General features: G+C 43.0%; 1 protein-coding gene across 2 annotated transcripts; it reads left to right on the plus strand.

The window, feature by feature from the left end:
- On the plus strand, positions 1 to 27,989 carry EDEM1 (ER degradation enhancing alpha-mannosidase like protein 1). Of its 2 annotated transcripts, none has more exons than XM_043552452.1 (12): positions 1 to 580; positions 5,685 to 5,757; positions 11,545 to 11,648; positions 14,076 to 14,271; positions 16,931 to 17,114; positions 17,763 to 17,937; positions 18,581 to 18,701; positions 19,634 to 19,804; positions 20,476 to 20,549; positions 21,760 to 21,856; positions 23,320 to 23,508; positions 24,432 to 27,989. In XM_043552452.1, exons 1-12 carry the CDS (start codon positions 141 to 143, stop codon positions 24,519 to 24,521), a joined length of 1,914 nt encoding a protein of 637 aa, XP_043408387.1. In that variant the 5' UTR covers positions 1 to 140; the 3' UTR covers positions 24,522 to 27,989. The 2 variants fall into 2 exon arrangements, with proteins under 2 accessions (XP_043408387.1, XP_037759775.1); XM_037903847.1 differs by having other exon boundaries at positions 2 to 580; positions 14,100 to 14,271.
- The last annotated feature ends 2 nt before the right edge of the window (positions 27,990 to 27,991 follow it).

The following is a 27,991-nucleotide window of genomic DNA, read 5'->3' on the forward strand; positions in this document are numbered from 1 at the left end:
CTCCCGGGTCACAATATGTCCGTTCCCTTAAAGGGCCCGCCGGCTGGTTGTTGTGCTGCAGGGGAGAGTCGGGGTTCGCCTTTGGCTGGCGGGCTGGCGGCGGGGTCCCTTTAAACGATGAGCGTGGGCAGCGCGCGACCATGCAATGGCGGTCGCTGGTGCTGGGCCTGCTGCTGCTGAGGCTGGGGCTCCACGGGCTGCTGTGGCTGGTGTCCGCGCTGGGGCCCGGCCTGGGCTTCCACCACCGCTTCCCCTTCGCCCTCCCGCCGCGCGGGGCCCCGGACCCGCCCTGCCTCGCGCGGGCCGCCGGCGGGGAGGCGCGGGCCGCGGGGCGCTGCGGGCGCGCCCACTGGGGCTGCCTGCTCCGGGGAGGCGGCTGCGGCGGCGGCGGCCCGGCCGGGGGCGATGAGTACGAGAAGCGCTACAGCGGCGCCTTCCCCGCGCAGCTGCGGGCCCAGCTCCGCGACGCGGCCCGCGGCATGTTCGCCTTCGGCTACGACAACTACATGCGGCACGCGTTCCCGCAGGACGAGCTGAACCCCGTGCACTGCCGCGGCCGGGGCCCCGACCGCGCCGACCCGTGAGTGGCGGGGCGGGGGAGACGGACGGGGGGGCGGGGTTGGTGAGGTGGGGGGGCTTTAAGATGGGGGCTGAGAGAGAGGAAAGATGTGCTTGGGGGAGCAGGGGGGTGGTTTGGCTGGGGGCGTTGGTGTGGGTTGCTGGCATGATGGGGGCTTGGTGTGGAGGTGGGGGGTTAGGGGAGGGAAGAGAGGGCAGGGTGGGAGGGGGTTGGCAGGGTGGGGTGTTGGTGAGGAGGCGTGGGGGCTTTCAGATGGGGTGAGGGAGGGAAGAGGGGGACTGGCAGGATGGGGATTTGGTGATGAGGTGGGGGCTTTAAGATGGGGGAGCAGGGGGGCTGGCAGGGAGGTGGTTTGGATGGGAGGGGGTTTGCTGTGGGTTATTGGCAGGATAGGGGCTTGGTGAGGAGCAGGGGGCTGTCAAGATGGTGGCGGGGGGGGGGGTGTTTGGCATGGCAGGTGGGGCTTTGGGGAGCAGCAAAGCCTGTCTAGAGGTGAGGGAGAGAGAGCTGCTTGGAGAGACCTGGCCATGGATACCTGGTTCATTTCCCTGGCCCTTGGTGGGTGTGGCTGCCTAGGGCCCAGCTGGGTCATGCACACCCTCTGCCCGAAACATGCGGAGCCCAAGGATACTGTCATCTTTACATGGTGCCTTTTGTGTTGAAGAATTGCAGTCCCTTTACAAACTGTACCCAAGCATTGCTTCATTGCTCATGGACATGCAGCCATTTCTGGGGTGCAGCATGGCAGTAGCTCCAGAGTGCAGAGCAGTGCAACAAGCTAATTTCTCTACTATGGCTCCTTGCTCTAGTTGCACCTATCAGTAACTAATGAAGAGCATCCTCTATTTCTCTGTGAATTTCTTCATATTCTTATTGTTGCTCTAATATGTATGTTCCTGTTGTGGTATCTCTGTCTCTCCTAGTGTATATCTGTAGATGAAGACGTGTACAGTAGCAGCCTGCCAGCCTATGTAGTTTAACTAGACGCCCCAATAACTCCAGGAAGTGTTTAGTGTTAAACCAGTCGAAGTCCAAGGCCACCCTCCCCTTTACACCTATCTGCAGGTTGTTCAGGAGGTGAGCATTAATTCTATCCCATCTGTTTTAAAGCATAGTTGTAATCAGATAATTGATTGTAGAAATTAAAGTTGGCAGTGCAGAGATGTGAAGTACCCAGCTCCTAAACTTTTATAGGGAACTGTGTGTGACTTGCATTGACTATCATGGGCATAGGACAGCTAAATCCCCTAATAATGCTTTTAAATTGTAGGATTACGCCTCTTGAGTTACATATGTTCAGCTTTCTCTAAGAAAACACAGCAAGCATTGCTATAACTGCCAAAGAGCAAACTATAACTTTTAAAAATCTTGTGTCCAGTCAAGTTATGATAAATGGCATCTTTTCAGCTTTGTATTTCCCTTCTCCACCCAGTACCATGTTAGAATGTTAAAGAGCAATAATTCAATAATATAGAAAAATACTTCTAGGTAATTTCTGACCCAAGTCCTTTACCTCGGTTTACATTACTTTTGTGTGTATGGAAGGGAGCGGATCACTTGATTACATGGTCTGTTCAGGTTTCAGAGTGGTAGCCTTGTTAATCTGTATCAGCAAAAACAACAAGGAGTCCTTGTGGCACCTTAGAGACTAACAAATTAATTTGGGCATAAGCTTTCGTGGGCTAAAGCCCACTTCATCAGATGCATGGAGTGAAAAATACAGTAAGCACTAATATATATATCACAGCCCATGAAAAGATGGGAGTCGCCTTACCAAGTTGGGGGGGAGGGGGTCAGTGCTCATGAGGCCAATTCAATTAAGGTGGAAGTGGCCTATTCTCAATAGTTGACAAGAAGGGTGAATATCAAGAGAGGGGAAATTACTTTTTGTAGTGACCCATCCATTCACTGCAAAAAGTAATTTCCCCTCTCTTGATATTCACCCTTCTTGTCAACTATTGAGAATAGGCAACTTCCACCTTAATTGAATTGGCCTCATGAGCACTGACCCCCCACTTGGTAAGGCAACTCCAGTCTTTTCATGGGCTGTGATATCTATATAGTGCTTACTGTATTTTTCACTCCATGCATCTGATGAAGTGGGTTTTAGCCCACGAAAGCTTATGCCCAGATTAATTTGTTAGTCTCTAAGGTGCCACAAGGACTCCTCGTTGTTTATGTTCTGTTCATTTCATCTGGGGCACCTAGCATTGGCCATTGTTGGAAGACTGGGCAAGATGGACCTTTGGTCCGACCCAGTATGGTCCTTCTTATGTAATAGTGAGGTTTGGTTCGCCTGTTTTTAAGGCTAGTGACTTGGACAATAATTTCCTTCTTTTAATGTAGTTGAATGAACTTGTATATGTGGTCTGGATAAAAAAAAAAACCTCAATTGTTGTGAATCCAAATAGAATTATATCATGGTCCGGGTATCTTGTGATATATGTAGAGAAATGGCTTGGCTTTCAGCATTGTTTCCACTCTCAGATGTGTGCTTGTAAGGACATTATTAGTTTTTGCAAGCAGAATGGTACACTTTAGTAGCACTAGCTGGTAATACTGCAAATGCTTATGTTGTTGAGTCAACATTAGATGTTACTGTTTCAGTTCCCTTAAAAGCAGCCTTAAAAAAGTGAGACTTCTTTTTCAATTAAATTTTTCTAACTTTCATGCTGTAAATGGCAAAGTCTGTTTTTGTTTGGATTTTTCTATGTTGGGGGGAGAGGGGGATTTGAATTGAGAATGAGTGCAGAATTTGACCTATTAGACCTGAAGTGAGGTAAGTGTACTACCAGAAAGGATTTTTTTTTTTTTAAATGCTCTTCTCCTCTACAGACGGTAGTCTCCTTTTTGATACTGCATTTTAGTAGCATTGAGTGTTGAAACAAACATGAAGGTAAAGCCAGAGGAAGCACTTGGGTACATGAAGGTTCATCTCTGTACATTTTTGAAGCTGAAAGTAGGGGTTTTTTTGGTGCAGGATATTTTTATTAGCAAGTATAGATTTACAACTATATGTATAACTTATTGGCATCCACTGCCCAGAGACATTTGTCCAACTTAAAAAACAAAAAGAAGTCAAAAAAAGGTCAGCCTGTCAAGTAAATTGCAGAGCAAAATATGCAACATCCTCGCTCTACATACAATAACCAAATCAACCTTATATAAAACTATATAAAAGCTCTTAGCTTTTGTCTTGAAGAATGGCAGTCACGGGTCATCAATGGATAATCCCAAAGAGCCACTTCAGCAAATACCTTAAAAACATAAACCTAGGCCATTGCTTAGAATTGCCACTGAGTTCTAGCTTTGAGAAATGAGAACAAATTAACATTCTCTTATTCTAGAGAGAGCGGTGTTCAATCGGACATATTTTTCTTTAGAAATAGCTATTCACTGATGGCAGAAAAGAGCTAAAGCAGCTGTGCTGTGAAATCTACATAGAATATTTAGGACTGCTCGGGGCAAGAATCACATTCAGATTTCAGAAAATTTGTGCTGATAGTAGCAAGATAGCCATGGATATTTTACTGTTGCTATTACTATGTCAGAGATCCTCTCTGGATGAAGGAAAGCCTCTATTCACCAGCTTTGTGCAGGTTTCTTTCCGGTACTTTTGTAGTTTCTCAGCTTGTAGATGTTTGCATGCCTGTATGCTTTCTTGTATGCACAGCAAATAGCAAATGTGTGCAATGTGCTCTGTAAAGTCTCAGTTCCTACTGTTGATTTAAAACCCTTGAATGATGCCACACTTTAGATTAGCTGCCTGATTGAAAGCCCATTGAAGTCTGGACTCTTAAGAATTGTAGTCTTTTAAAAAGAAAGCTGATAAATTTTTAAAGAAATAACTTTAGAGACTTGTCATTCTTTATAATGAATAAAGACACATTTGTAGTTGCAACAGATATACAGTTGAAATGAAGTTGTTTGGGTAAGTGTATGTGTGTTACCTGTTTACGTGGTAGAGGTTTTACTAGTATAACAGGCCTGCATTTAATTCTTCATTACATAAGCTGAACATTTGGTCTCGAATGCAATACTTCCCCACCCCAGCCCCCACTTTTTTTATTTAAAATAACAATTCCAGATTTGATAAAGATATAACAAATGTGTCCATCTGACCTGTATATAATTTATGGTTCTGCTCACATCTGACATACTTTCTGCATAGACAGTATCTTTTTTTAAATTATATATATATATAATTTCTTATATATAACTTAAGAAAACAGTTGATGAAGTTTGTTTTATTAAAATAAATATGAACTATTCTCAACTGCCCCTCTACCTGGCTGTCACAAGCAAGCTACTTTTTATAGGCGTAAGGAGCTCAGATCAAGTGTAAGTAGTCTTTTGGCCTATCCAAGGCCACGATCAAGTGTCTTGATGTTTTTGGTCTTTTGGCCTCGAGATGAAAACCTTGTCTGTTTTCTCTTGAAGTGAAAAAATTATCTAAGTTAAGTGAAATGGATGGCGGCAACAAACTAATCCTGTCGCCCATGTTTATTTTAATAGAACAAATAGTTCACTGTGAAAAGGCTGCACAATGAATACACTATTTTTTAAAAAAAAGACATTTACACTTGAAGTCAATAGAGAAGATGGAAGTGACATGCTAGACTTGAAAAAACAGTTTGAACTCCATCATGCCTTTCTCTAGGCCCTTGGCACAAAAAAAGAAAAAAGTTGAGTAAATTCACTGTATTGTAGCCTGGAGAGAGCCTAGGCTACAATAATGCATCAGAAGCACCTTCAAATGTATCGGCTTGAGTCCTGAAGCGGAGTAAGAGGCCTTTGTAACCTGTTGAAAAGTACTTTTTTGCCAGTCAAGACAGGGTCATAGGGTTCAGTTTTACCCCCATGGGAATCCAAAGCAAACTCCTTAGCAGCATCAGACCCTTACACTTCCCCAAAGGTAATGTTTTATATGCGTGGAAATAATTAAATACCCAAATACATATGATAGTACTTAGATTGGCAGCTTATTCTCAGACTTTATTAACAGAGGGTGGTGCCTGGTTAAATGTTTTTAAGATTTATCTTCTAGTATGGTGATTGTAACTAGATAATTCTATCAAGTAACATTTAACTGTATTTGTTTCAGTTCAAATCTGAATATCAATGATGTCTTGGGAAACTACTCTCTAACTCTGATTGATGCACTGGATACCCTAGCGGTGAGTTGTCAAAATACAAAAGTAAATATCTTCAAATTATTAGCAGAAGGTAAGAATCCACAAATTGTAGTGGCTTAAGTATTTTCCAAGAGGACATGGATGGTGACTGGAGTTGCTTTTTGGAGGGAGGGAGGAAGGCAAGTGGCAGGGTGGAGAGGCTAGCACACTCATTATGGAAAAGTCTAAAGGAGATTAACGGAATCTTTAGGCTCTTGTCCAGGCCGCAGTTGTTGATTGTGTTAGAGGTAATCTTTGATTGCAATAGTGCTGTAAAGCATTCTCAAGCTGTGCAGACACTGTACATATGTTAAATGGACAAAGCTCTAGAACTTTTAAAATTGCAGTTTTTTGAGTCAACCTAAGTAGATAGAAATCACCAGGAGAGAAAAGGGCAACATAGGAAATTGAAAAGAACAAACTGAATTTTGCAAATTGAGTTAAATTTGTTTTAATGCATCTGGGTAGTGTTGTCAGTGATGAGTCTCTTTGCTAATTAAAACCTGATGGCAGTGTCTTAACTGGGGTCAGAGGGACTGCCTGAAAAAGAGTAAAATCAGTTGGGGAGGAGGCTTGAGGGGAGAGAGACTCAAGACACTCTTGGAATATATGGTTCTCTTCCTGGCTTGGTTCCTTCACTATCCCAAGCTCCTGGGCCTTGATCCAATAAGTTTGGATCACTTTTTGTATGTCTCCTCTTCCATTGACTCCTATATCAGGCCTACTCTATCCTTAAAAGTTAGGTCAACATAGCTATGCTGTGCAGGGGTGTGAAAAATCCAGAATTCTTCCATTGACCTAGTTGACCTCTCGGAAAGAGAAAAACCCCTTCCATTGCTGTAGAAAGCCTCTATGCTATGGTGCTACGGTGCTGTTGCTCTGCCACAGTATGACCCACAATGTAGACATGGCCTCATTCTATATCTGCTTGAATGTAAGAAACATTGTTACATGTTGACCACTTGCACATACCTTTTCCCCCCTCTTCCCACCCTTCCTTTGATTACATATAATACGTGATTGTGTTCTGTGTACCTTCTTGGACAACAGGCTACACTTTTACATGGTAGGCTTTTTCTCTTAACCAAAATTTTATATTTACTTCTGTGAAGAGTTTTCAAACTTTATGAAGTCCTGAGTACAGAAGGAAGAGTACTTTGCTGATTTGATACAATTTTAAATAGCCTTTCCATAGTCTCATTTTTTGCATTGCAAGATCAGGTTGGTTTTTTTAAACTGGATGCCTTGGAATGCAGTCAGATAATTACCATTTGTCTACAGCTATTGGGTGGACAATGTCTTCTGCAAATGAATTCTGCAGTTGCATGCTTTTCTTCTATATACTGTCTTTCCTGAAAGATCACAATGTATTTTTGAAAACTAAAGCACTTCCTCATCACTAAAATGCATACGTATCTCTGTGGTGAAAAGCTGCAGCTCTCTGATGGAACACAGCAATGGTTTAGAGAACTTAAAGCAGGAAATGAGGTGAAAAATGTTTTTTAACTGAAATGGTGGAGGGGACCTTAAAATGCACTTACCAAAGCTTGAATCTGGCTTTCAAAAAAATGAATGTTGATATTTCTGATTTTGGTTTTAAACATAAAGTGTTACGGCATATTTAATGGCCACAGGTCCACTTGTGTTTTTAGTTTCCTCTCATTTCCAGCAGTGTATTGCTGTTCAGGGCCACACTAGAGCATTGGCTCAATACTGGTAGAAGAGTGCCACCTACTGAATATCCATGGGCTTTTTCCGTAGCACCTGTAGGCTGTTTTCCCGTTGAGGTCTTCAACCAACTACTAAACCTGCTTAACTTGAAATATCATGTTACACCCTTATTCACAAGACTCGTCTTTCTTCTGAGATTCAAACCTTTTCCTTTAGGCGGTTCTTGAAGACAGAGACTTCCTCAATGCACAGCTACAAGCCAGCCTCCTCATGCAGTAGCAGCACTCATTCTGAATACTGGCTAGTCCAGAGGCGGGCAATCTACAGCCCGCGGGCCACATCCGGCCCGCGGGACCATCCTGCCCGGCCTCGGAGCTCCTGTCCGGAGAGGCTAGTCCCCAGCCCCTCCCCTGCAGTGATGCCGCCACGCAGGTGCAGCTGGCTACGTCTGGGCAGCGGGGCTTTGAGCTCCTGTCGCTCTGAGTGGCATGGTAAGGGGGTGGCGGGGTAGGGGGTCCTGGGGGTCCCGGGGAACAGTCAGGGGACAGGGAGCGGTTGGATGGGGCAGAGGTTCTGGGGGCAGTCGGGGAACCGGGGGGTGGGGTGGGGGGTGTTGGATGGGGGGGGTCCCAGGGGGTCTGTCAGAGGGGGGTCCCAGGGGGCCTGTCAGAGGGTGGGGGTGTGGATAAGGGGTGGGGCAGTCAGGGAGCAGGGGGGTTAGATGAGTTGGGGGCTCTGAGGGGGGTGGTAAGTGGGTGGGGGCGGATAGGGGGCAGGCCCCGGCTGTTTGGGGGGGGCACAGCCTTCCCTACCTGGCTCTCCATACGCTTTCGCACCGCAATGTGGCCCTCGGGCCAAAAAGTTTGCCCACCCCTGGGCTAGCCCCACTGTAACTCACTTGTGCCCATGTGCTATTCTTAAAGGGGCAGCTCCCATTTCTCTTATTACATATATTTTTGTTAATGGTGAAATAAATTATCATAACAAATATAAATCAATACGATTACTAAACACAAACCATATTCTGTTTCTAAAATATCTATTCCAAGGGCCCCACAGGGTGGCACAGCTGCTAAAATAGATCCCATGTCGCTGTCACAACACTAATGCAGCTGTGTTAAGGAAGTGGAGTATGTGGATGTCTCTTTCCTCATCCTGCTAGTGGTTCGCAGTAGCCTCTAATGGTAGCATTAATATATTAAAAATGCAGTTGCTGCAGTCTGCGATATGTGTAAGACAGATTTTCTGAGTCCTTAGTCAAACACGCCTTTGGTTGTCACCACCTTTTGACTTGGTCAAGAACACCCCAAATAACGCATTGGGTACTTCCCTAACAGAACCTATGACACACCTTTCTTCTTTTTTTAAAGGAGCAGGTTCTAGAGCTACATGTGTGAAGCTGGAAGTTAAGTGGGGGAGGGAGGAAAACAAGCTCTGTTTATCTTCATAGAAAACAAGTTCTGAGCTGGACTTGAGGCTTCATGGAAGAGCTGAATTCACCTCTCACCCTGGAATACAGCTGGAGTAACTCTCCATTAATGGAGTTACACCAGTGTGAGAATTTGGTTTTAAAACTCTTGGTGTCAGTGTACATGGTTGTGGCTGAAAGAACTTTATTTTATACGTTTTGTCGACTCTTGAGCTTCTGCAGGAAATGTGGCTGTTTTTATGTTTCCCTCTACATAGAAAAAATTCCTCTAACTTCCTGTCACTAATGTTGTTGAAACCAGCAATATATCTACATCTACTTGCAGGTGTAGTTAGCACGGATCTTGCTAGCATTGGGTAAAGTTAGCCAAGCATTGCTTGTATTGTATTATGCAAACTGTAAGAAATGCATAACGGATCCTTAAAAACTAAACGAAGGCATATGAGTATCAACACACATGAGTGTAAATGAACAAAACGGTGCGGTAAATCTCAGTGCAGGCGACAGAATTCCAGATCCAGGGCGAGCCCGTCATCCCCCGGCGGAGGGGCAGGCCTACCGACACCTCGGCACACTGACAGGTTTCCGTGTCCGAGAGACACCCGAGGATACCATCCAAGAGATACTACAGGATGCCGCCAAGATCAATACCTCACTGCTACCACCGTGGCAAAAGATAAACGCCCTGAACACCTTCCTGATCCCCCGCATCTCGTTCGTCCTAAGGGGATCTGCCTTGGCAAAGGTACCCCTCAACAAGGCAGACAAGATCATCCGGCAGCTGGTGAAGAAGTGGTTATTCCTTCCCCAGAGAGCCAGCAACGAGCTGGTCTATATCACCCACAGGCATGGCGGTGCCAATGTCCCCCGCATGGGTGACCTGTGTGACATAGCGGTGATCACCCACGCCTTCCGCCTGCTGACGTGTCCCGACGCCATGGTAAGGAGCATCGCAGCAAAAGCCCTCCATGATGCAACACAAAAGCGGGTCGGTAGAGCCCTCTCCAGCCAAGACACCGCCAGCTTCCTGAGCGGTTCCCTGGATGGCAAATTTGGCCGAGACGGGGGCGACATCACTTCACTGTGGTCCCGCGCCCGCAATGCCACGCGCCGCCTGGGGAAGCGCATTGGCTGCCGCTGGGAGTGGTGCGAGGAGCGCCAGGAGCTGGGAGTCCTGGTGCCGCAGATCAGGTCTGAGGACAACACCATCGTCACCCCGAGCGCCAGGGGCCTGCTGGAGAGGACCCTGAAAGCAGCCATCCACTCGCTGTACATAGAAGCCCTGAAGCGTAAGCCGGACCAGGGAAAAGCCTTCGAACTGACCAGCAAGTGGGACGCCAGCAACCACTTCCTTGCCGGGGGCGGCTTCACCCGCTTCACCGACTGGCGGTTCATCCACCGCGCCCGGCTCAACTGCGTCCCGCTCAACGGAGCCGTCTGCCATGGGAACCGAGACAAGCGTTGCAGGAAGTGCGGCTACTCCAACGAGACCCTGCCCCACATCCTGTGCAGCTGCAAGCCCCACTCCAGAGCCTGGCAGCTGCGCCACAACGCCATCCAGAACTGCCTAGTGAAAGCCATCGCACCGCGCCTGGGGGAGGTTGCTGTGAACTGCGCCATCCCCGGTACCAACAGCCCGCTGCGACCCGACGTGGTTGTCACCGACGAGGCCCAGAAAAAGATCATCCTCGTCGACATCACGGTCCCCTTCGAGAACAGGACCCCGGCCTTCCGAGAAGCCCGAGCTCAGAAACTGGAAAAATACGCCCCTCTGGCCGACACCCTGAGAGCGAAGGGCTACGAAGTGCAGCTGGACGCCCTGATCGTCGGAGCCCTGAGTGCTTGGGACCCCTGCAACGAGCGTGTGCTGCGGACCAGCGGGATCGGTAGACGCTACACACAGCTCATGCGGCGCCTCATGGTCTCAGACACCATCCGATGGTCCAGGGACATCTACATCGAGCACATCACCAGCCATCGACAGTACCAGGAGGAGTGAGCCGGTACGATATTGTGCACCCACTGTGGGGAAAAAGACTGAGAGGCTTTCCCCATTGGACCGTATGAACTGGAACCATAAACCCACTGAGCATTAAATCCCACCAAATGAGGGTAGACGCATCCCCACCATCGTATCCACTCACTATACTCCGCACCTGAACATAGCCGTTATGTGGATAACTTACCCCCATATCTCAATGTCTGTACTCTGACCGGTTAAACTTTTACCTCCAGTCGGGGAGATGGCAGATTATTATGTAATCCTTACTCCATCAGCTCCTAAATCGAATTTCGCACCCCTTGATAATCTGTACTTTATCCCCTGACAACCAGAAACTTCTATGCTTGAACTCTGTACCGTTTCTTATTTCAGCATTATCTTAATAAAATTTTTAAAAAGGGCCAAAATGTGTTCTAGATACCCTTTCGTACTTCCAGCACTACAACTACTTAGTGACGTATTCTTGGCTTGTGTAATGAGATAAGTTTCAAAAAGGTGTTGTACAGGGGAAAGGGGACAAGTTAATGTTTATAAATAGAAACACTGACTATGAATATCAAAGCCACTATTCTCTACCCAGATGACTGACCTTTGTGGTTTAAAATAAAAACTGCATGAATTTTTTTCCTCTGTGCAATAAGCTGATAGACCCCTCTATGTTCTTTAATATTTTTCTTCGATGTTAAAGGTAATGGGAAATTCTTCAGAGTTCCAGAAAGCGGTGAAGTTAGTGATTGACACAGTCTCATTTGACACAGACTCTACAGTTCAAGTCTTTGAGGCAACAATCAGGTAGGTGGTCATAAATATCTGATTAAGTAACCGAGGTTTTACATGTGTGTGGGAATGATTCAGAGAGGTTTCTTTGCTCAAGAAGAAACTTACTGGTCCCAAAAACTTCATTGCTTCCTAATTGTTCACTAGGCATCCTTAGTCTGAGAGTGACTAGAAGGTGTACTCAGTGAACTATCTTTCAAGTGACACTATTGTTTCTTTATGTGTCAGGGGTAAAACAAAAGGCAGGTGTGCTGTGGAGATCACTTTTTAAGGTAGTCTTTTGTTTAACTGTTCTTCTTATTGAATAACTTTTAATGCTGTTTGCTTAGTCATTTCAAACTGCAAGACAGTATTTGGACAGCTGAACACTTTTTTGGAGAGTTTATTCAGTGTATTGATATAAAATATGTTGTTGCACTCCCTAAAAAGGGGCTCCTGTCAATATACTGTAGACAGGCTTGGCATAACTGAAATCCCCACATCAAAGTAACACTCCAGTATAACTGAAGTTCAGCAGTGCCATTTGCTGTAATCTATAATCTGCAAACCGTGCAAATGAAAAGAGAAATAATTTCCTGTCATAAATATAAAGGGAAGGGAAGGGTAAACACCTTTAAAATCTCTCCTGGCAAAAGGAAAAATCCTTTCACCTGTAAAGGGTTAAGAAGCTAGGATAACCTCGCTGGCACCTGACCACAATGACCAATGAGGAGACAAAATACTTTCAAAGCTGGAGCGGGAGAGAAACAAAGGGGCTGGGTCTGTCTGTGTGATGCTTTTGCGGGGGACAGAACAGGAATGGAGTCTTAGAACTTAGTAAGTAATCTAGCTAGATATGCGTTAGATTCTGTTTGTTTAAATGGCTGATAAAATAAGCTGTGCTGAATGGAATGGATATTCCTGTCTTTTTGTGTTTTTTTTGTAACTTAAGGTTTTGCCTAGAGGGATTCTCTATGTTTTGAATCTAATTACCCTGTAAGGTATTTACCATCCTGATTTTACAGAAGTGATTCTTTTTACCTTTTCTTCTATTAAAATTCTTCTTTTTAAGAAACTGAATGCTTTTTCATTGTTAAGATCCAAGGGTTTGGGTCTGTGGTCACCTATGCAAATTGGTGAGGATTTTTATCAAACCTTCCCCAGGAAGGAGGGTGCAAGGTTTTGGTGAGGATTTTGGGGGGAAAGACGTTTCCAAATGGGCTCTTTCCTATAAAATAAAACCGGTTAGACGTTTGGTGGTGGTGGCAGTGAAAGTTCAAGGGCAAAAGGTAAAATAGTTTGTACCTTGGGGAAGTTTTAACCTAAGCTGGTAAAAGTAAGCTTAGGAGGTTTTCGTGCAGGTCCCCACATCTGTACCCTAGAGTTCAGAGTGGGGAAGGAACCTTGACGTTTCCCAGCACTAGAATTCCTCTCTTCTCTCGTTTTGTTTCTTCTCCCAGACATTTGAAAAATATGTGCTGTGCAGGATGTCCTAAATATTACCTAGTTGGGACCAATGGATTGATATTGACTACTATCTTACACAAAATCAGAATAAAAATTAATTTCGGTATAACTGGTATTTCAGGCAAGGTCTCACATGGGTTAAGTTTGGATATTTTTGTCCTCATTTATAATTCCATTACAATCTCATTTTATTGTGTCTTCTCTTGAGTGAATTAACATTGTGGGAAGACACATTCTGCTCTCTAACCTGCTTTTAAAAAAATCTTTTAAAAAAAAACTTTTGATGTGGTTCATAGCCCTGTTTTACTTGATCTTGCAGATGTTGACACTGTGTCAAGGTGGATCTGTACTAACAGAAGAGCAAAAGTCCCTACCTAATCAAATTCTGAGGGAGGGAGTTCTAGGGCTCTTTCCAAGAGTGCAAGCTCTCCATTCCTTGTGCTTGGTCTGTGAATCCCAAATGAGGCTCTGCAGCCCAGGACTGAAGTTATTCCTTTTTCCTTCTGCACTGTATACTTTGACTTTAATGGTGCAGGAATGTGGGGGGGCCGGGGTGGGTTGTGTGTATGTGTGTGAGAGAGAAAGGATGCCACCTTCTTCCCCCAACTCATTACAGCTTTGCATTGGGTTACGTCCTCTCTGAATCACTCCTCTTTTTCAACATATGTAATAGTCCTTCACCTCTCTGACTGATGGCTCCTTTTTGAAGCTTATTAAAAGGCACTGTGTGCCAAAATTCTTATAAATGTTCTCCCAGTTTAACTAAATCTGTTGGTATAGTAAAACTAAAGAGAAAATTCACCTATTGTGAATGGAGATGTTGAGATAACTGCATCCAGTCTTGTCTCATTGAATTTCAGTTAGCTAGCTATGATAGGACCTTCAGACCGATGGAGTTTTACCAGTGTTTTTTGGAGCATTAGGTATTGGCCACACTGCAAGAGGCAGGATATTAGAGGTCATATTGCGAATTCTGTAGATTTTTTTTTTTTTAAGGTTCTGCAATCTCTTTTCCAATAGGGTTTTGGGAAGTCTGCTTTCTGCCCACATAATAATTACAGATACCAAGCAACCCTTTGGTGACATGACCATTAAAGATTATGATGATGAACTCTTACATATGGCTCGTGACCTGGCAGTGAGGCTGCTACCTGCCTTTGAGAACACCAAAACCGGAATTCCCTATCCTCGGGTAGGTGTGATACAATCTATATTGATATACGGGAGTAACTTCCTTCTGCTTGTCTTTGTAAGGAACTGCAACTTCTACTTTTTACAGTAGTGAAATTTTTCTTTTGTCTAAAAGGTACAGCTCTTGGCATCAAATGTGACTTACTATATTTTCCGGTACTATGCAGATTTGTTTTGAGCCCACTTTTCCATTCTGTAGATGCCAGGCTAAAGATTAAAAACTTAACTTCTCTGATATGCCTAAACTTTTTTTGTTCAGAGAATGTAGAGTAGGTAGTTACCTTCTCCTTTACTCTAGCCAAATTGTACAGACTTATTTCTAACTCTTCCTCATTACTCAAGGTGCTACGTGTTGACTTTAAAGTACTGTATACATTAAATATCTTAAGTTACTGATACAGACAGAAGGTCCCAACTAAAATTAACTGTTATCATGCAGGGAGGCATGTCTGTAGAGTTACTTCAGTAGCATCAGTGAATTAATGCCAAAATAATGCACATCCAGAATAGAAGCATGGACATTAAATTAGTTTACATTATAATGTATTATATCAGCATTCTAAAATGAGAGGTGATGCATGGCAGTTGGCTTACCACTGACAGACAGACATCCTTTTTTATATATATATGACTTAAATGAACTTAGCTGAGTTAGAAAAATCTATTCACCTGTGGCAAGTTGAAAGGCTTATGGGGCAAGTGCCATCAACATCTGCAGAATCCAGGCTTTTGCTTAAAATGTTTCTAGTCTTCAGTGTTGCAAAGGAAACATTCCAATGCTGAATAGTAAATCAATGCAGTCTCTTTTTTTCCCCTGAGTCTGCAAATTGACATCTTTGCCAGGTTCATCTGTTTGAAACTGGGATGGAGGCTAAGGAAAGAACACAAAAAAATTAGATTTTTTTTGTGGAAACTTACTCCCATGTTTTGGCCAACTATACAGCTGTTCAGAACTTTCTGAATATTGACATTCTTAAAATCCTGGAGCAAGGGAAGAATTCTTATTACACTTTTTGCAACCAGATCTGTTGTCAGTTTTCACTTTCACCTTGTTACAGCCTGTCTGACAAGTGTCTTCTTAGTTTTTGCTGTTCATAACCTTGTGGGCAGCAATGAAATTGACAAGGATTTGGGACTGTTTCATTCTAATGGGTTGCTCTTGGGAAAGTCCAGTACATCCATATAATGCTGATCAGGAGCTTCCCCAGAGGAAGCACTCCTGAGTGAAGGCTGGGAGAGGAGAAGAGTAGAGGAGATACCCCTTGAGTCTCCACCACCATCATGGCAGCCAGGAAATGACGGAGTGGGGGTAGGAACTGAAGACAGCACAGGTAAATTTATCTTGTGATAGACATGAAGAGGTGGACTGAAGCCAAGAAAGGTTAATGAGTAGGGCATGAACAAGAGGTTTGTGGGTTTTTTAAAAAATAACTTATTGCCAGTTAACGTCCTGTTCAATAAGATAAATTTAATGATGCATGAACCACACACACACACAGTATAAACTATGGCCGGTCAGTTGTCTTTCACTCTGGCTATTAAGCTTAGTCCTTGGGCTTGCAGGTATCAAGTACATTTTCAAGGCCTGGAATTTAGTACTTGTGAATAGTGCTGCACTGACTGTTTTGCAGAATGAATGCAGTATGATGGGTAGCAGGAGCCCAGGATTACCCCATAGTGCCCTCTAGCTAATGGGTTTCTTTTTCTGGAGAGAATTCTTATAGGGCGGAGATGGCAATCCTATCTTGATGGCCATTTGTTTCTTGGCTCTCTTGTGCAGATAAAACTGCATGCCATTTGTGCGGGCCTCTTGCAGCTGCTGCAGGTTTAAGTTATCGCTGCCATTGAGATTCCTTATTCGAGTGTGAAAGCAGAATATTTCTTGTGCAGAATTATGAGATTCCCACTAAACTGTGCTTTGAGAATGAGAACATTATCTCTGCCATAAAGTAGTCATGGACTCAAATGTGGGTACTGCAGTAAGATGATTTTCCTGTGAAAGATGATGCATTCATGGCAGAAGATTAGCTCATCATTTAGGCAATTGTTTCTAGCTACAACGTTGCAACTTCAGAATGGCGCACCTGTTCTGCAGCTGAAATGTGGTGTCCTGGCTGAGCCCTCTTTATTGAGTTGTATTTCTCTTCTTCACAACAACCAAATTAATTTTAAAGGATTATTGTAATTATTTTTTGAGCTGTTATGTTTGCATCTACTGCATGTAGTATGGACGTGTACATAACAATGTATGTAGTATAAAGAGATTGCCAGTGTCCTTTCATTCCCAGGAACGAGGGAACAAGTTCAGGTGCACCGAAGATTAAAGCTGTAATTCACAGTTTACAAACCTAAATGCACAAAATTAAGCACCTGAATTGCATAGGTGCTGAGCACTTCTGAAAATTACGGGCTCTTTACTTAGGCATATGAATCCCACTTAGGCATCCAATTTTAGGGACCAAAGTTTGAACTTGGATTGCAATACATTCAGCTCTTGCTCCAAGTGGTGGGAGGTTGATCTCTTCTTGCTTTATGTAACTAATGCACACTCCATTAAAAAGCCTGGCATCTATAATACAGCTAAGAGTGGAACTTAGAACATTATAGCACTCGTTGCTCAACGTGTCATGCAACTGAAGCTCCTTGTATCTGTTTCACAGGTGAATCTAAAGAAGGGAGTCCCTCCTGACAGCAATAATGAGACCTGTACTGCAGGAGCTGGCTCTTTGTTGGTGGAGTTTGGCATTCTTAGCCGGCTGCTTGGAGATTCCACATTTGAATGGGTGGCACGGCGAGCTGTTAAAGCACTGTGGAGTCTTAGGAGCAATGACACTGGACTATTAGGTAGTCAATGCTCCCATGTGATTTCCAGATGTCTTAGTCACTTCAGTCAGAAATGACAGGATGTATTAACTGTCTTGTCTCCCATCCTTCTATTTTTAGATACCCGACTTCCTGCACAGTAGTGCTTCACACATTCTCCAGTATATAAAGGGCACCACTTATCTTCTATCTGACTTTGATATTGTGGGCTCTCTACATATGTACACTTTTTATCTGTCTGTGATATTCTGTGGATGTACAGGGAAAGCATCAGAGATCGAAGACACACATCCCTGATGGTTGGATTTTTCCAAAAAAACCCCACAGTTGTGAAATCAGTTTGAGTATGGCACAAACTTGAAGTTCCTACATCTGTAGGCCCTATTAACATAAATTAAAATAGCATGTGAGTAAAGGCTGCAGGATAGGACCTTTAGTCTTCGAATAACTGCATGAGAGTACTAAGCTTGATGATAATTAGTTCCTTGAGCAAACAAACATTAACTTTTTGACAATACTTTTTCCTTAAAGTTATTTTGTAATGTGAATATGTGCAGATCAAGGATTGGAATTTTAAAAATGAGTTGTCGCTTGTGCTTCCAACTAAAATATGCACCAGGAAATGTTTTAGACATAAATCTTTGTCTTTCTGTCTGTCTATCCCTGAAGGAAATGTCGTGAATATTCAAACTGGCCACTGGGTTGGAAAACAAAGTGGCTTAGGAGCGGGTTTGGACTCATTCTATGAGTATCTATTGAAGTCTTACATCCTTTTTGGAGAAAAGGAAGACCTAGAGATGTTCAATGATGCGTATCGAAGTATTCAGAACTACTTAAGAAGAGGGTATGTTTCCCATAGCTATCATTTTCTTAAATTTACAAATGCTCCAGTGCTGGGTGATAAGAAGTTGTATAGTGTCAGCTGCTGTCTTTGGAGAAGCTGTGCTCTCAAAGAAAAATTTTCCTTGGTGGAATTATCTGGCAACTGTTGTTTTTAAATTGGTTTGAAATTTGCACCAATAGTACTCTTATATAGATCAATTGATGGGGGAGAGGAGAAGAGAAGTGGTAAATCACTGTACATTTAAACCAGTATTTACTACTTGGGACAGTAGTGAAAAAAGACAAACCATCCCAGAGGGAGGGAAGGGTGTATGGGTGAGTGTGTGAGAGAGAAACAGTACTATACATGCTCGTTTCGGGCCCAGTCTTACCCCTGTTGTCAGTGGTTAGGCTCCCATTGATGTTGGTGAGAGTAGGATTAGGCCCTGAATTTATATAAATAATTAATATTATCTGGGATTAACCCTGTTTTCCTAATAAGGTATAATAACATAGGCTCAAAAAATATTGCATCCCCACATCTGTAGAACTCACTCTTTCTGTGATAGTTGTAAATTATGGCAATGTTGTAAGAATTTAGCATTAATGTGCCTTGTGCTCTCCTGAAAATGAAACATTCATGTGGTGGTGGTGTTGCTTTGCAGACGGGAAGCCTGTAATGAAGGTGAAGGAGACCCTCCTCTCTATGTTAACGTAAATATGTTCAGTGGGCAGTTGATGAACACCTGGATTGATTCCCTGCAAGCCTTTTTTCCTGGACTACAGGTAATCTCAATTTTCAGTCTTTTGGAGACTAGGTAGTACAGTGGGTTGGTTTATTAGAGATGTTCATTCTAATGCTAGTTCTGGCGCCAAGTGAGAGTCTGAACCACAAGTACCAGCTTCTTCCTTTCCCTGGGGGTGCTCAACCCCTGCTCAGCCCCTGCCCCACTCCCCCTCCTCCTGCATGCTGCAGAATAGCTGATACGTGGCGAGCGGGAGGTGCTGGGGGGGCGGAAGGGAAGGTTGATGGTTGGGGCCACCAGTGGGCAGGAGGGGAAGGGAGGAACTGACTGCCAATGGGTGCTAAACACCCACTAATTTTTTTCAGTGGGTGCTCCAGGGCTGGAGCACCCACAGAGATGATGCCTTTGGTCTGAATGTATCCTAGAGTCCCCTGCAAACCCAGCAACCAGTTTGTCATGGCTGTCTGCAAAAGAGAGGGCCAAGACTAGATAGTAGGGTAACTCTCTGCCTAAGACTGAAATGCATCCACAAAGTGGTGCTGAGAAACTTGGCCTGCACTTCACTAGACTTAAACTATTCCCCAATTTTCAAGAATTAATTCTGATGCTAATTTTACCATTTAGGGATCTGTGATGTGTTGATGTGAGCTCCCTCATGCCAATGTTTGTGGTGTGAATGAAGTAACCGTATGATTCTGCTTTTATTCAGGCCTCTTCCCTCTTGAGGCGTATGTTACATCTGGGCATCCAATGCAATATGTGGGATGAAAAGTGAATTACTGTCTTTGCATCCAGTGAAGTGAGCTGTAGCTCATGAAAGCTTATGCTCAAATAAATTTTAGTTTCTAAGGTGCCACAAGTACTCCTTTTCTTTTTGCAAATACAGACTAACACGGCTGCTAATCTGTCTTTGCATAATGTGAGCACAGTATTTATTACATGCACATGTTTATAGCTGTTAATTATTTCTAGGTTTTAATAGGAGATGTGGAAGATGCTATTTGTCTCCATGCCTTCTATTATGCCATATGGAAACGATATGGAGCTCTTCCAGAGAGATACAATTGGCAGTTACAGGCACCAGATGTCCTCTTCTATCCACTGAGGCCAGAGTTGGTGGAATCTACCTATCTTCTTTACCAGGTACTTCTCATTCTCTGAGGATATGGCATATATAAATGTTGTGGTTTCGGAATGCACCTCTGCTTTTTCTGTTATGTATTTGGTAATGGTCAGGCAGCCAACTTCATGCCAGTCCATCAAAAATATTCTTTTATATAGAAGTGTCCCTGGCTAGCTGTGTTTTAGACACAAAACAGTATGTGCTGCTTGCTTTGAAAAGACACTGTACTATAACTCGTCTCTAACACACTCAAAATGCCTTCTTTCAGATGTCTTATGTAGCAGATCCTTGAACAAATACTTATATGGCAGAATTAATATTTAAACTTGGTGTGGCAGCTATTACAGCGAAGCAGGATCTGTGCCAGGGCAGGTAACCGCCCCTCCTCTCGGGCTCACTGGCACAGTTTCTGATTTAGTCCAAAGGCAGCAATAATACTTTTTTTTAAACCATCAGCTTCTCTCTGCCAGAAAAGTTTCCTGCATCTGTTGTTGCAGAGGACAGGCCCGGCAGGACCTTTCCACTGGGGCAAGTTATGAAAAGCCCCAGGAAACAGTGGGGGCACTGAATAGCCTGCCTAGCAATGTCTGTCTTGAGAATGTGCTCCAATAAACCCCCACCATAATAAATACCAGCTTGACAATATTTTGAATTCCTGACTTTTTTTTCTTTCTTTTCTTTCTCTACACAGGCCACAAAGAATCCTTATTACCTTCATGTAGGCATGGATATTCTTCAGAGTCTGGAAAAATATGCAAAAGACAAGTCAGTTTTCAAAGTCCTTACCCTTCTGTCTCCTGTCAGTGTGTGTGTGTTTGTTAAAGACTCTAAATTATCTGAAAATGTAAAGAGGTGATCAATATTTTTTCAGAAAGATGACAAAGTACTTAAGTTACATTTAATAATAAATTCTGAAGGTTTCTTCTTTGAGTCAGCATATACATGTGATGTAACTGGCTTGTTTTCAGGTAGAAATCTGCATCTTCAACTGGGAAGAAATATGCAGGGTGTTTTTTGAATGCTTTCTAAATTTTATTTATTTTTTTTAAACAAAAGATCCTTTCAGTAATGTCTTTTTGTCTTGATACTATTTTTTTTCTGAGAATTGGGTCAGTTTTTGGCAAATGGGGGGAAACCGATTTGCTTAAGTTCTCGTAAGAGGAATATTCCTACCCTCAAACCAGTCTCCAGTTTAAGTTTGGACTTAATCAAAATTTAAGTGTTCTCTGATCTAGCATTTTGGTTTGAGACTACCTCCTTGTCAAAACAAAAGTTACTTTTAAATGTTGCCATTGATTTTAGAGTATGGGCTTGGTACCTATTTTACTAATGTTATTGCAGGACTCATACAGGAAACTTCAGGTAATAAGGTTTTAGACCTATCTGCTAAAATAAATACAGTGATGCCAAATAAAACGCTGTGAAATGTAGCTTCTCTGTGTTGCACAATGACCCTAGATTATCTTTCACTTGCACATTTTTAGGCACAGAATTTGTTCTTTATTACTTTTGAAAAGTCATCCAACCACCAAATATTTGTTCAAAACTTGTAAAATATAACTGTAGCTAGAGTAATAGGCTGGATGACAACTGCCTTTATGTATTTCTAATGATACCTCAAGTTGTGGCTATAAGGAAGACCAGAGAAGTTGTTAAACTGTGAAGTCATAGATCAGGACTCTGGTCAGAGAATGGCCATACAATCTGGATTCTTGCTGCAAGTACCCTATATTATATTGCACTGGTTATTCCAATACATGTGTTTTAGGGTAGTACTGTATAACGAAATTTGTGGTTTAGTTCATAAATAACAGTACTGGCAAACATCTATCTTTTTAAAGTGTGAGACGTCTCATCTTATTTTAATTTTTACTTCAACCCATGTTTGGCATTTGGTCTGAATGAAGTTATGAATGCGTTTTGTTCCTTAATGTCAAATGTGATGGAAATAAATCCAAACTAAATTTAATTTTAGATGTGGCTATGCTACATTGCATCATGTCATAGAGAAGTCAAAAGAGGACCGGATGGAGAGCTTCTTTCTCAGTGAAACATGTAAATATTTGTATCTGGTATGTATTTACTTTTATCACCACCACCAAAAAACTTGGGAACTTTATATTATAAGGAAGAAGCTTCTTTGTAGGGACTGCAGGCAAGCAACAATAATAATAATAGAAATGCAGGACTGGAAGGGCCCTTAAGAGGCCATGAAACCTATCCCCTTTCTTCCCTCCCTTGCTGAGGCAGGATTAAGTATTCTTGGACCAGTGGTCACCAACCAGATGATTGCGATTGCCGGTGGTGTAGCATGGCTGCTGCTAAGGCAGACTCCCTACCCTGGGCCCACGCCATGACCGGAAGTGGCCAGCACGGCCCTGAGGGTGGGCGTCTCCCTCTGTGCTCTGCTCCTGCCTGCAGGCACCTCCCCCAGAGCTCCCATTGGCCGGGAGAGCTGCGGGAGTGGTGCTTGCAGAGAGGGGCTGCAGGGGCGCGTTGGCCTCTTCTGGGAGCAGTGTGGGGCCGGGGTAGGGAGGGAGCCTGCCTTAGCCTCGCTGTTGTATGGAGCCACCAGAGGTAAGTGCTGCCCGGCAGGAGGCCGCACCCCAGCCCTGAGCCCCCTCCCAGAGCCAGCACCCCATACCCCCTCCTGCACCCCAAGCCCCACCCGGAGCCTCCTCCTGGAGCCAGCACCCCAAACCTCCTCCTGCATCCCAATACTCTGCCCCAGCCCTGACCACCTCCCAGAGCCAGCACCCCATACCCCCTCCAGCTCCCCAGTACTCTGCCTCAGCCTGGAACCTCCTCCCACACTGCGAACCCCTCGGCCCCAGCCCAGAACCCGCACCCTCTCCCAAACCCCAATCTACCCCAGCCTAGTGAAAGTGAGTGAGGGTGGGGGAGAGCGAGTGACTGGGGGCGGGGGGGGGGGGAAATGGAGTGAGCGGGGAGGGGCTTTGGGGAAGTGGGACAGCCACGGAGTGAATCCTGGGTTGCCCTTACATTCCAAAAGTGATCTTGGGTGTTAAAAGGTTGGAGACGACTGTCCTAGACCATACCTGACAGCTGCTTTTCTAACCTGTTCGTAAGAATGTCCAGTGATATAGCTTGCACAGTGCTGGAGGGGAAGGGAAAGGCTGGCTGCCATAATGATTCATGTTATAAACTTATGAATTCCTCAGAAAAATATCTTTCGTCTGCACACTTCATGTAAGCACTTACTTTAGTGCAAAATGAATGCTTAAAGTATTCAGCTCTCGTACTGAGTAGTCCTCTTCTAACTACCACCAATTTTTCTGCTTTTAGAATTAAAAACAAAAACAAAAAAAACCCCTAAAATTATAGTTTCCTTTTACTCTAATGGAAATCTGTGCCTCCAATCTCAAAAAATGTAACAAGATTATTTGGTGTACTGACTTGTTTAGTGTCATGTTGAATTATTGCACATGCATTTGATGAATGTCCTGATAACAAACATGAGTTTCATTAGATGGATAGCGTCATGCTTTCTCTCTTTCCCCTGCCTCTTGTTTAGTTGTTTGATGAAGAGAATCCAGTGCACAAATCTGGAAATAAATATATGTTTACTACTGAGGGGCACATTGTGTCTGTGGATAAACGTTTTCGTGACTCGCTCTGGCAAGATACCTTCCCTGAAGAAGAGGAAAGGAATGCAGAAAAACTAAAGCCTAACGAATTAAAAGCCATGAATTCCAGTTCTAACGTAAGCAGTGTATAAAGTGTCTCCGGCTGTGTGGTTGGAGAAAGGGGTGATGGAATATTACACCTTGACAGATTGGGGAGAGGAAAGCAACTTTGAAGTGGTAACTAATGAACTTTGTTCAGCAAACCTATATTCAGATGTTTAAAAAATCCTGAACCATCTCAAGAATTTGAAAATTAGAGTGACTGCCTCTTGGAATGGGTCTGGATGGCTTGGAATACAGGAAATTGCACAAGCTGTCAAATCGTAGGTCCCTTGCTCCAACTGTCCTCTCTTTCATAGTAACTGAAAGTAATTGTCATCTGATTGTTAGGGGATGTGCCCAGAGTAAATTGGTGCCCTCCATTCATTTCCTAGAGTCAGCTTTGCGCATTGCCAAACCGCCAGCTCAGACTCAGACTTTAAAGCCAGAAGGGACCATCCTGATCATCTAGTCCGACCTCTTGCACATTGTAGGTCACAGAACCTCACCCATCCACTCCTGTCATAGACCCCCTAACTTCTGACTGAGTTACTGAAGTCCTCAAGTCACGATTTAAAGACTTTAAATGGTGGATTCTCGGTAACTTGCTCTAGTTCAAACTTGCAAGTGACCTTTGCTCCTCCATGCTGCAGCATGTGAGAAGCTCCAAATACAAACCAAGAGAACACTACTTGTTGTGAAGTTTGCCTAAGACAGAATGTGCAGGGTACTAATCAAGGTTCAGAAGGGCGGGAGAGTGAGGCCCCGAATGCTACCAGGCACAGCAGTACTTACTGCCACAAGCAGTCCTGCTGGTCAGTGAGACCACTGCATCTGGTGCTAAGCTCTACACTTGGTAGTGTTTGCAGGGTCAGTGCCTGAGATTGTAACACTGCAGTACGGAGAATGTACATGATTGATTATACAGGTTTTTGAATATGATTTGTTGCTTTGTTTGCAGTGCAATAGGGTTCCTGATGAGAGAAGATATTTGTTGCCGCTGAAGAGTATTTACATGAGACAGATTGATCAGATGGTGGGTTTGATCTGAATTTGTTCTTCAGAGTAATGCTTCATAATATGCAAGGAGGAACGTGGACTGATTCTGATACAAATATCTACAACTGTACACCTGCGATGCGTCCTTACATACACTGAGTCACTTAAATAGCCACTATGTTTCTTAAGGATTTAACTATAAACTATAATAGTCTTCTAAAGTGAAATGTTATAAAGCAATGGGAACTCTGAATACAATTGGATCAGAGTTCTGTCCTGATAAAATTTCATACAGCAAAGCTTGTATTGCAAATGAAGGCTGGATAATCTTGGAGTACAATTTTTTTTTTTTTTTTTAATTTAAAAAAGCAACTGGCATGTGCCATGAAAATCATTTTGCTACCTTTTTGTAGCTGTATTGTAAATGATGTTACTCTGGAAAAAGTTTAGTATCTAAGTTGAAAATGTTTGGAGTTTTGATGGAAAGGAAAGGGAATGTGCAATTTTATCACCAAATTTAATCATTTGGATTGTTCAGACTAGCAATAACAATGCCATTTGTTCCTCAGGTAGAAATATTTGTAGTGGGTTTTGGTTGAAATAAAGTTTTGAATAACAGCTTTGACAGGCAACTCCTAGTCATAAAAGAAAAGTTCTCAGTACAGTCATGAGATGTTTAAAACAGTGTTCTTAACATGAATTGCACGTTCACAAAAGCAAACTAGCTATAGAAACCAATAATTTAAGAACAAGGTGCCTTTGTTTGTAGGGAAATGCACAAGCCACTCTGAACTCTCTGAGCTGCTCACCTTGTATTGCTTAGTTGAACAGATGTTCAAAATATTCTTTAGGTTATTTCTGTCGTGTACCTAATCTAATGCCTTTTGTAAAGAGATCCTGAAGAAGTATACAATTATCTGACAATATGAAAACAAAGTAATTATACTGTTGGTAGTGCTTTTGGGGTTAGTGCCTTAATAAGCTTACCTTCCCTCATGAAAAAACCTGAGCTTTTCTTTGAGTCGGAATATATTTTTGTTAAATTGAATCAGTTACTTTTGGAGTGCCTTGGTCATGCAATGTTGAGTCCCAAAGAAACTGAAGTTGGTATTTTAAATACTGGAAGGATGTTGCCTATTATGCATATCCCAAAGAATGTTGAATTCTTTACCTTTTTTTCTGTGAATTCAGTCAAATATTGTACTGTATGTGCTGATGGGTGTTGCCATGGTTGAGGAATTCATACAAAGCCTACAGCATGTTGAGATTCCTCTATCGAAAACAGTAGCAGTGGAGTGCATTCATCAACTTTCAGGAGGTACACAGCACTTCACAGGTCAGGCCCATAGTGGCTAGTAACACTGAGCTCAATCTTGCCTGTGAAAGTCCCTTTTGAGCCTCCATGATGAGTGGCGGTGGGGTGAGGGAAGAGTGGAAAACTAGCTGGTTGCCACCTGCCCCTTAGCTGCAACAGGTGCAGCTCAGGCATGCTTGAGGATTACACAGTGTGAATACTGGGAAGAAAGCAAGTGAATTTGGGACAGTTTGTCATGGAGGGGAAAAAAATTCCTTCAACTGAGACTGAAACACAACTTATTTTAAGGGTTACTATTTTTAGTGCTTCTCATCAGTTAAATCTGTATTTTAAAATCTCTTTTAGACTGCAGTTAAAATGTATTCAGCTACCACATTGTTTCCTACTTTTAAGTAGAACTAAAACTTAAATAGGAATTTCAAAGTAACAGAGCCAAACTTAGTGTGTGTGTGTGTGTGTGTATATACAGATCATCTTAGTCTTCTGACAGAAATCCAGTTCTTCATAAGCCATATGTTGCTTTCATAAAACATTTCTAACAAAGGTAATGAAGTCCATGTATTTGAGGCGCATGCTTAACTTAGTATACAGATGCATCTCAGGGACCTCCAACTAGACTTCTCTGTTCTTGCTAACAGATTTATCATGTATTCAGGAATCAAAATCTTGTCTTCCTATTTTTACCTGGTAACTTTTGAGGATGGGGGAGGAGGGGGTGACTTATGACAGGTAGCAGATATAAAGTTCCCAAAACATACGTGTATAAGGGTCTGGTGCCTTTTTGAAGTTAGATACACCTTGAGCTAAAAAGTATTTTTTCTTAATTATGTTTCAAAACTATTACTGGAATATTTTATAGTCACTTCAGTGCCTATTTAAAGCAAAACATGCTTCCAAGGTGTTATGATCCAAAGATGTATTAGGGGAATGCAGGTGACACAGTCTTAACTGGGGATGGCAGTCAGCCTCAGTTGCTAATTTAAGTGCAAAGGGTATTATGGAAGAAGCCTATTCTGTCTACTGGGGAAGGCATAAAGCAAAAATATCTGGGCATTCAGAGATGCTGCTACCTGGGCGAAGTCTCTTACCAGCCGGTGATTTGAAGTGAGAAACTTTAATAAAGTTAGTAATGTGAAAAGAAACCTACATAGAGCCTCCAAAACGTGCAGCTTACAATTTTATTGTAAGCAATTAGTTCATGCCAACAGGTATCCTGGTGACGTCTTCTGCTGACAGCAAAACCTCCCCAATCCTCAGCTGAACCCTTTGAACACCCATTATATGCCCTGCTACTTACAGTCGTGTTTGTGCCTTCTGAAAAACTGAGCTGAAATGCAAGTTCCGGTTGGGGGTTAAGTAAAAGTATATGTTAAATTTGGGTAATTCTCAAAAGACCAGTTGGTTTAACCAGGCTGTACAATTTTTATTTTTCTCAAGTTTTTAATTTTACGATTACACTTTTTTTAATTTTTATGTGAATTGCCAAAATTAGACTGACCTTCTTTAGTTGTGGAATTGGGCCAGTGTGGGCAGCGGCAGTGCAGGCTTCTCTGCTCTGTCCAGCTGGTGTGCCTCAGCCTTGAATTAGATGAATAAATTTATATCTAGTACTGAGAGGAGTTGGCTCTCCAGGACTTTTCAGTGCTTGTTGTCTCAGAGCACTATCCACAATGCCAAATGGGATGTAGTCACCTGTCTGCTAGAAACAGGGCTGAAGTCACCAGTTTGCTTTTCATAATCACCTAATAGCCATCATCCCATAGTAATAAATTCGGGTTGCTGTGGTACTGGATTTAATCTGGTGACCTGAAGGTGAAAGACAGTCTCCTCAAATGATCCAATTTCTCCCTCTCCTTGCACCTCCCCTTCTTAAAAGTATTTTTGAAATAAAACACAGGCCATGTCTTATGTTTGGTGCACTAGTGTGAATATCTATTTTTAATTAAGTATTAGAGCCAAGTTGAAAACACTGCTGAGATGACTTGCTTATACTTATAATATTGTACGTCTCAGTGTAATGTGCAATATAATTTTTCTAATTAAAATTGCATTGTATGTATGTTTAATTGTTGTAAAATGTATTTAACTGGGGGAGGGGAAAGACTTGTAAAAGGATCAAATGTTCTTTTATAAATGTCCTAAGAAATTTTGTCAAAATTGCTTAAAGTAAGGTTTTACAAATTTGTATTAAAAGGCTATCTTTGACG

Source organism: Chelonia mydas, chromosome 7, assembly GCF_015237465.2.
Source record: "Chelonia mydas isolate rCheMyd1 chromosome 7, rCheMyd1.pri.v2, whole genome shotgun sequence".
Taxonomy (NCBI): Eukaryota; Metazoa; Chordata; order Testudines; family Cheloniidae; genus Chelonia; species Chelonia mydas.

What these genes read in the sequence shown, in the direction of transcription:
- EDEM1 (XM_043552452.1), top strand. Translation starts at nt 141, where the DNA reads ATGCAATGGCGGTCGCTGGTGCTGGGCCTGCTGCTGCTGAGGCTGGGG. An exon ending in CCGGAATTCCCTATCCTCGG is followed by an intron (nt 14,272 to 16,930) that starts GTAGGTGTGATA and finishes TCTGTTTCACAG; the next exon opens with GTGAATCTAAAGAAGGGAGT. An exon ending in CCATGAATTCCAGTTCTAAC is followed by an intron (nt 23,509 to 24,431) that starts GTAAGCAGTGTA and finishes CTTTGTTTGCAG; the next exon opens with TGCAATAGGGTTCCTGATGA.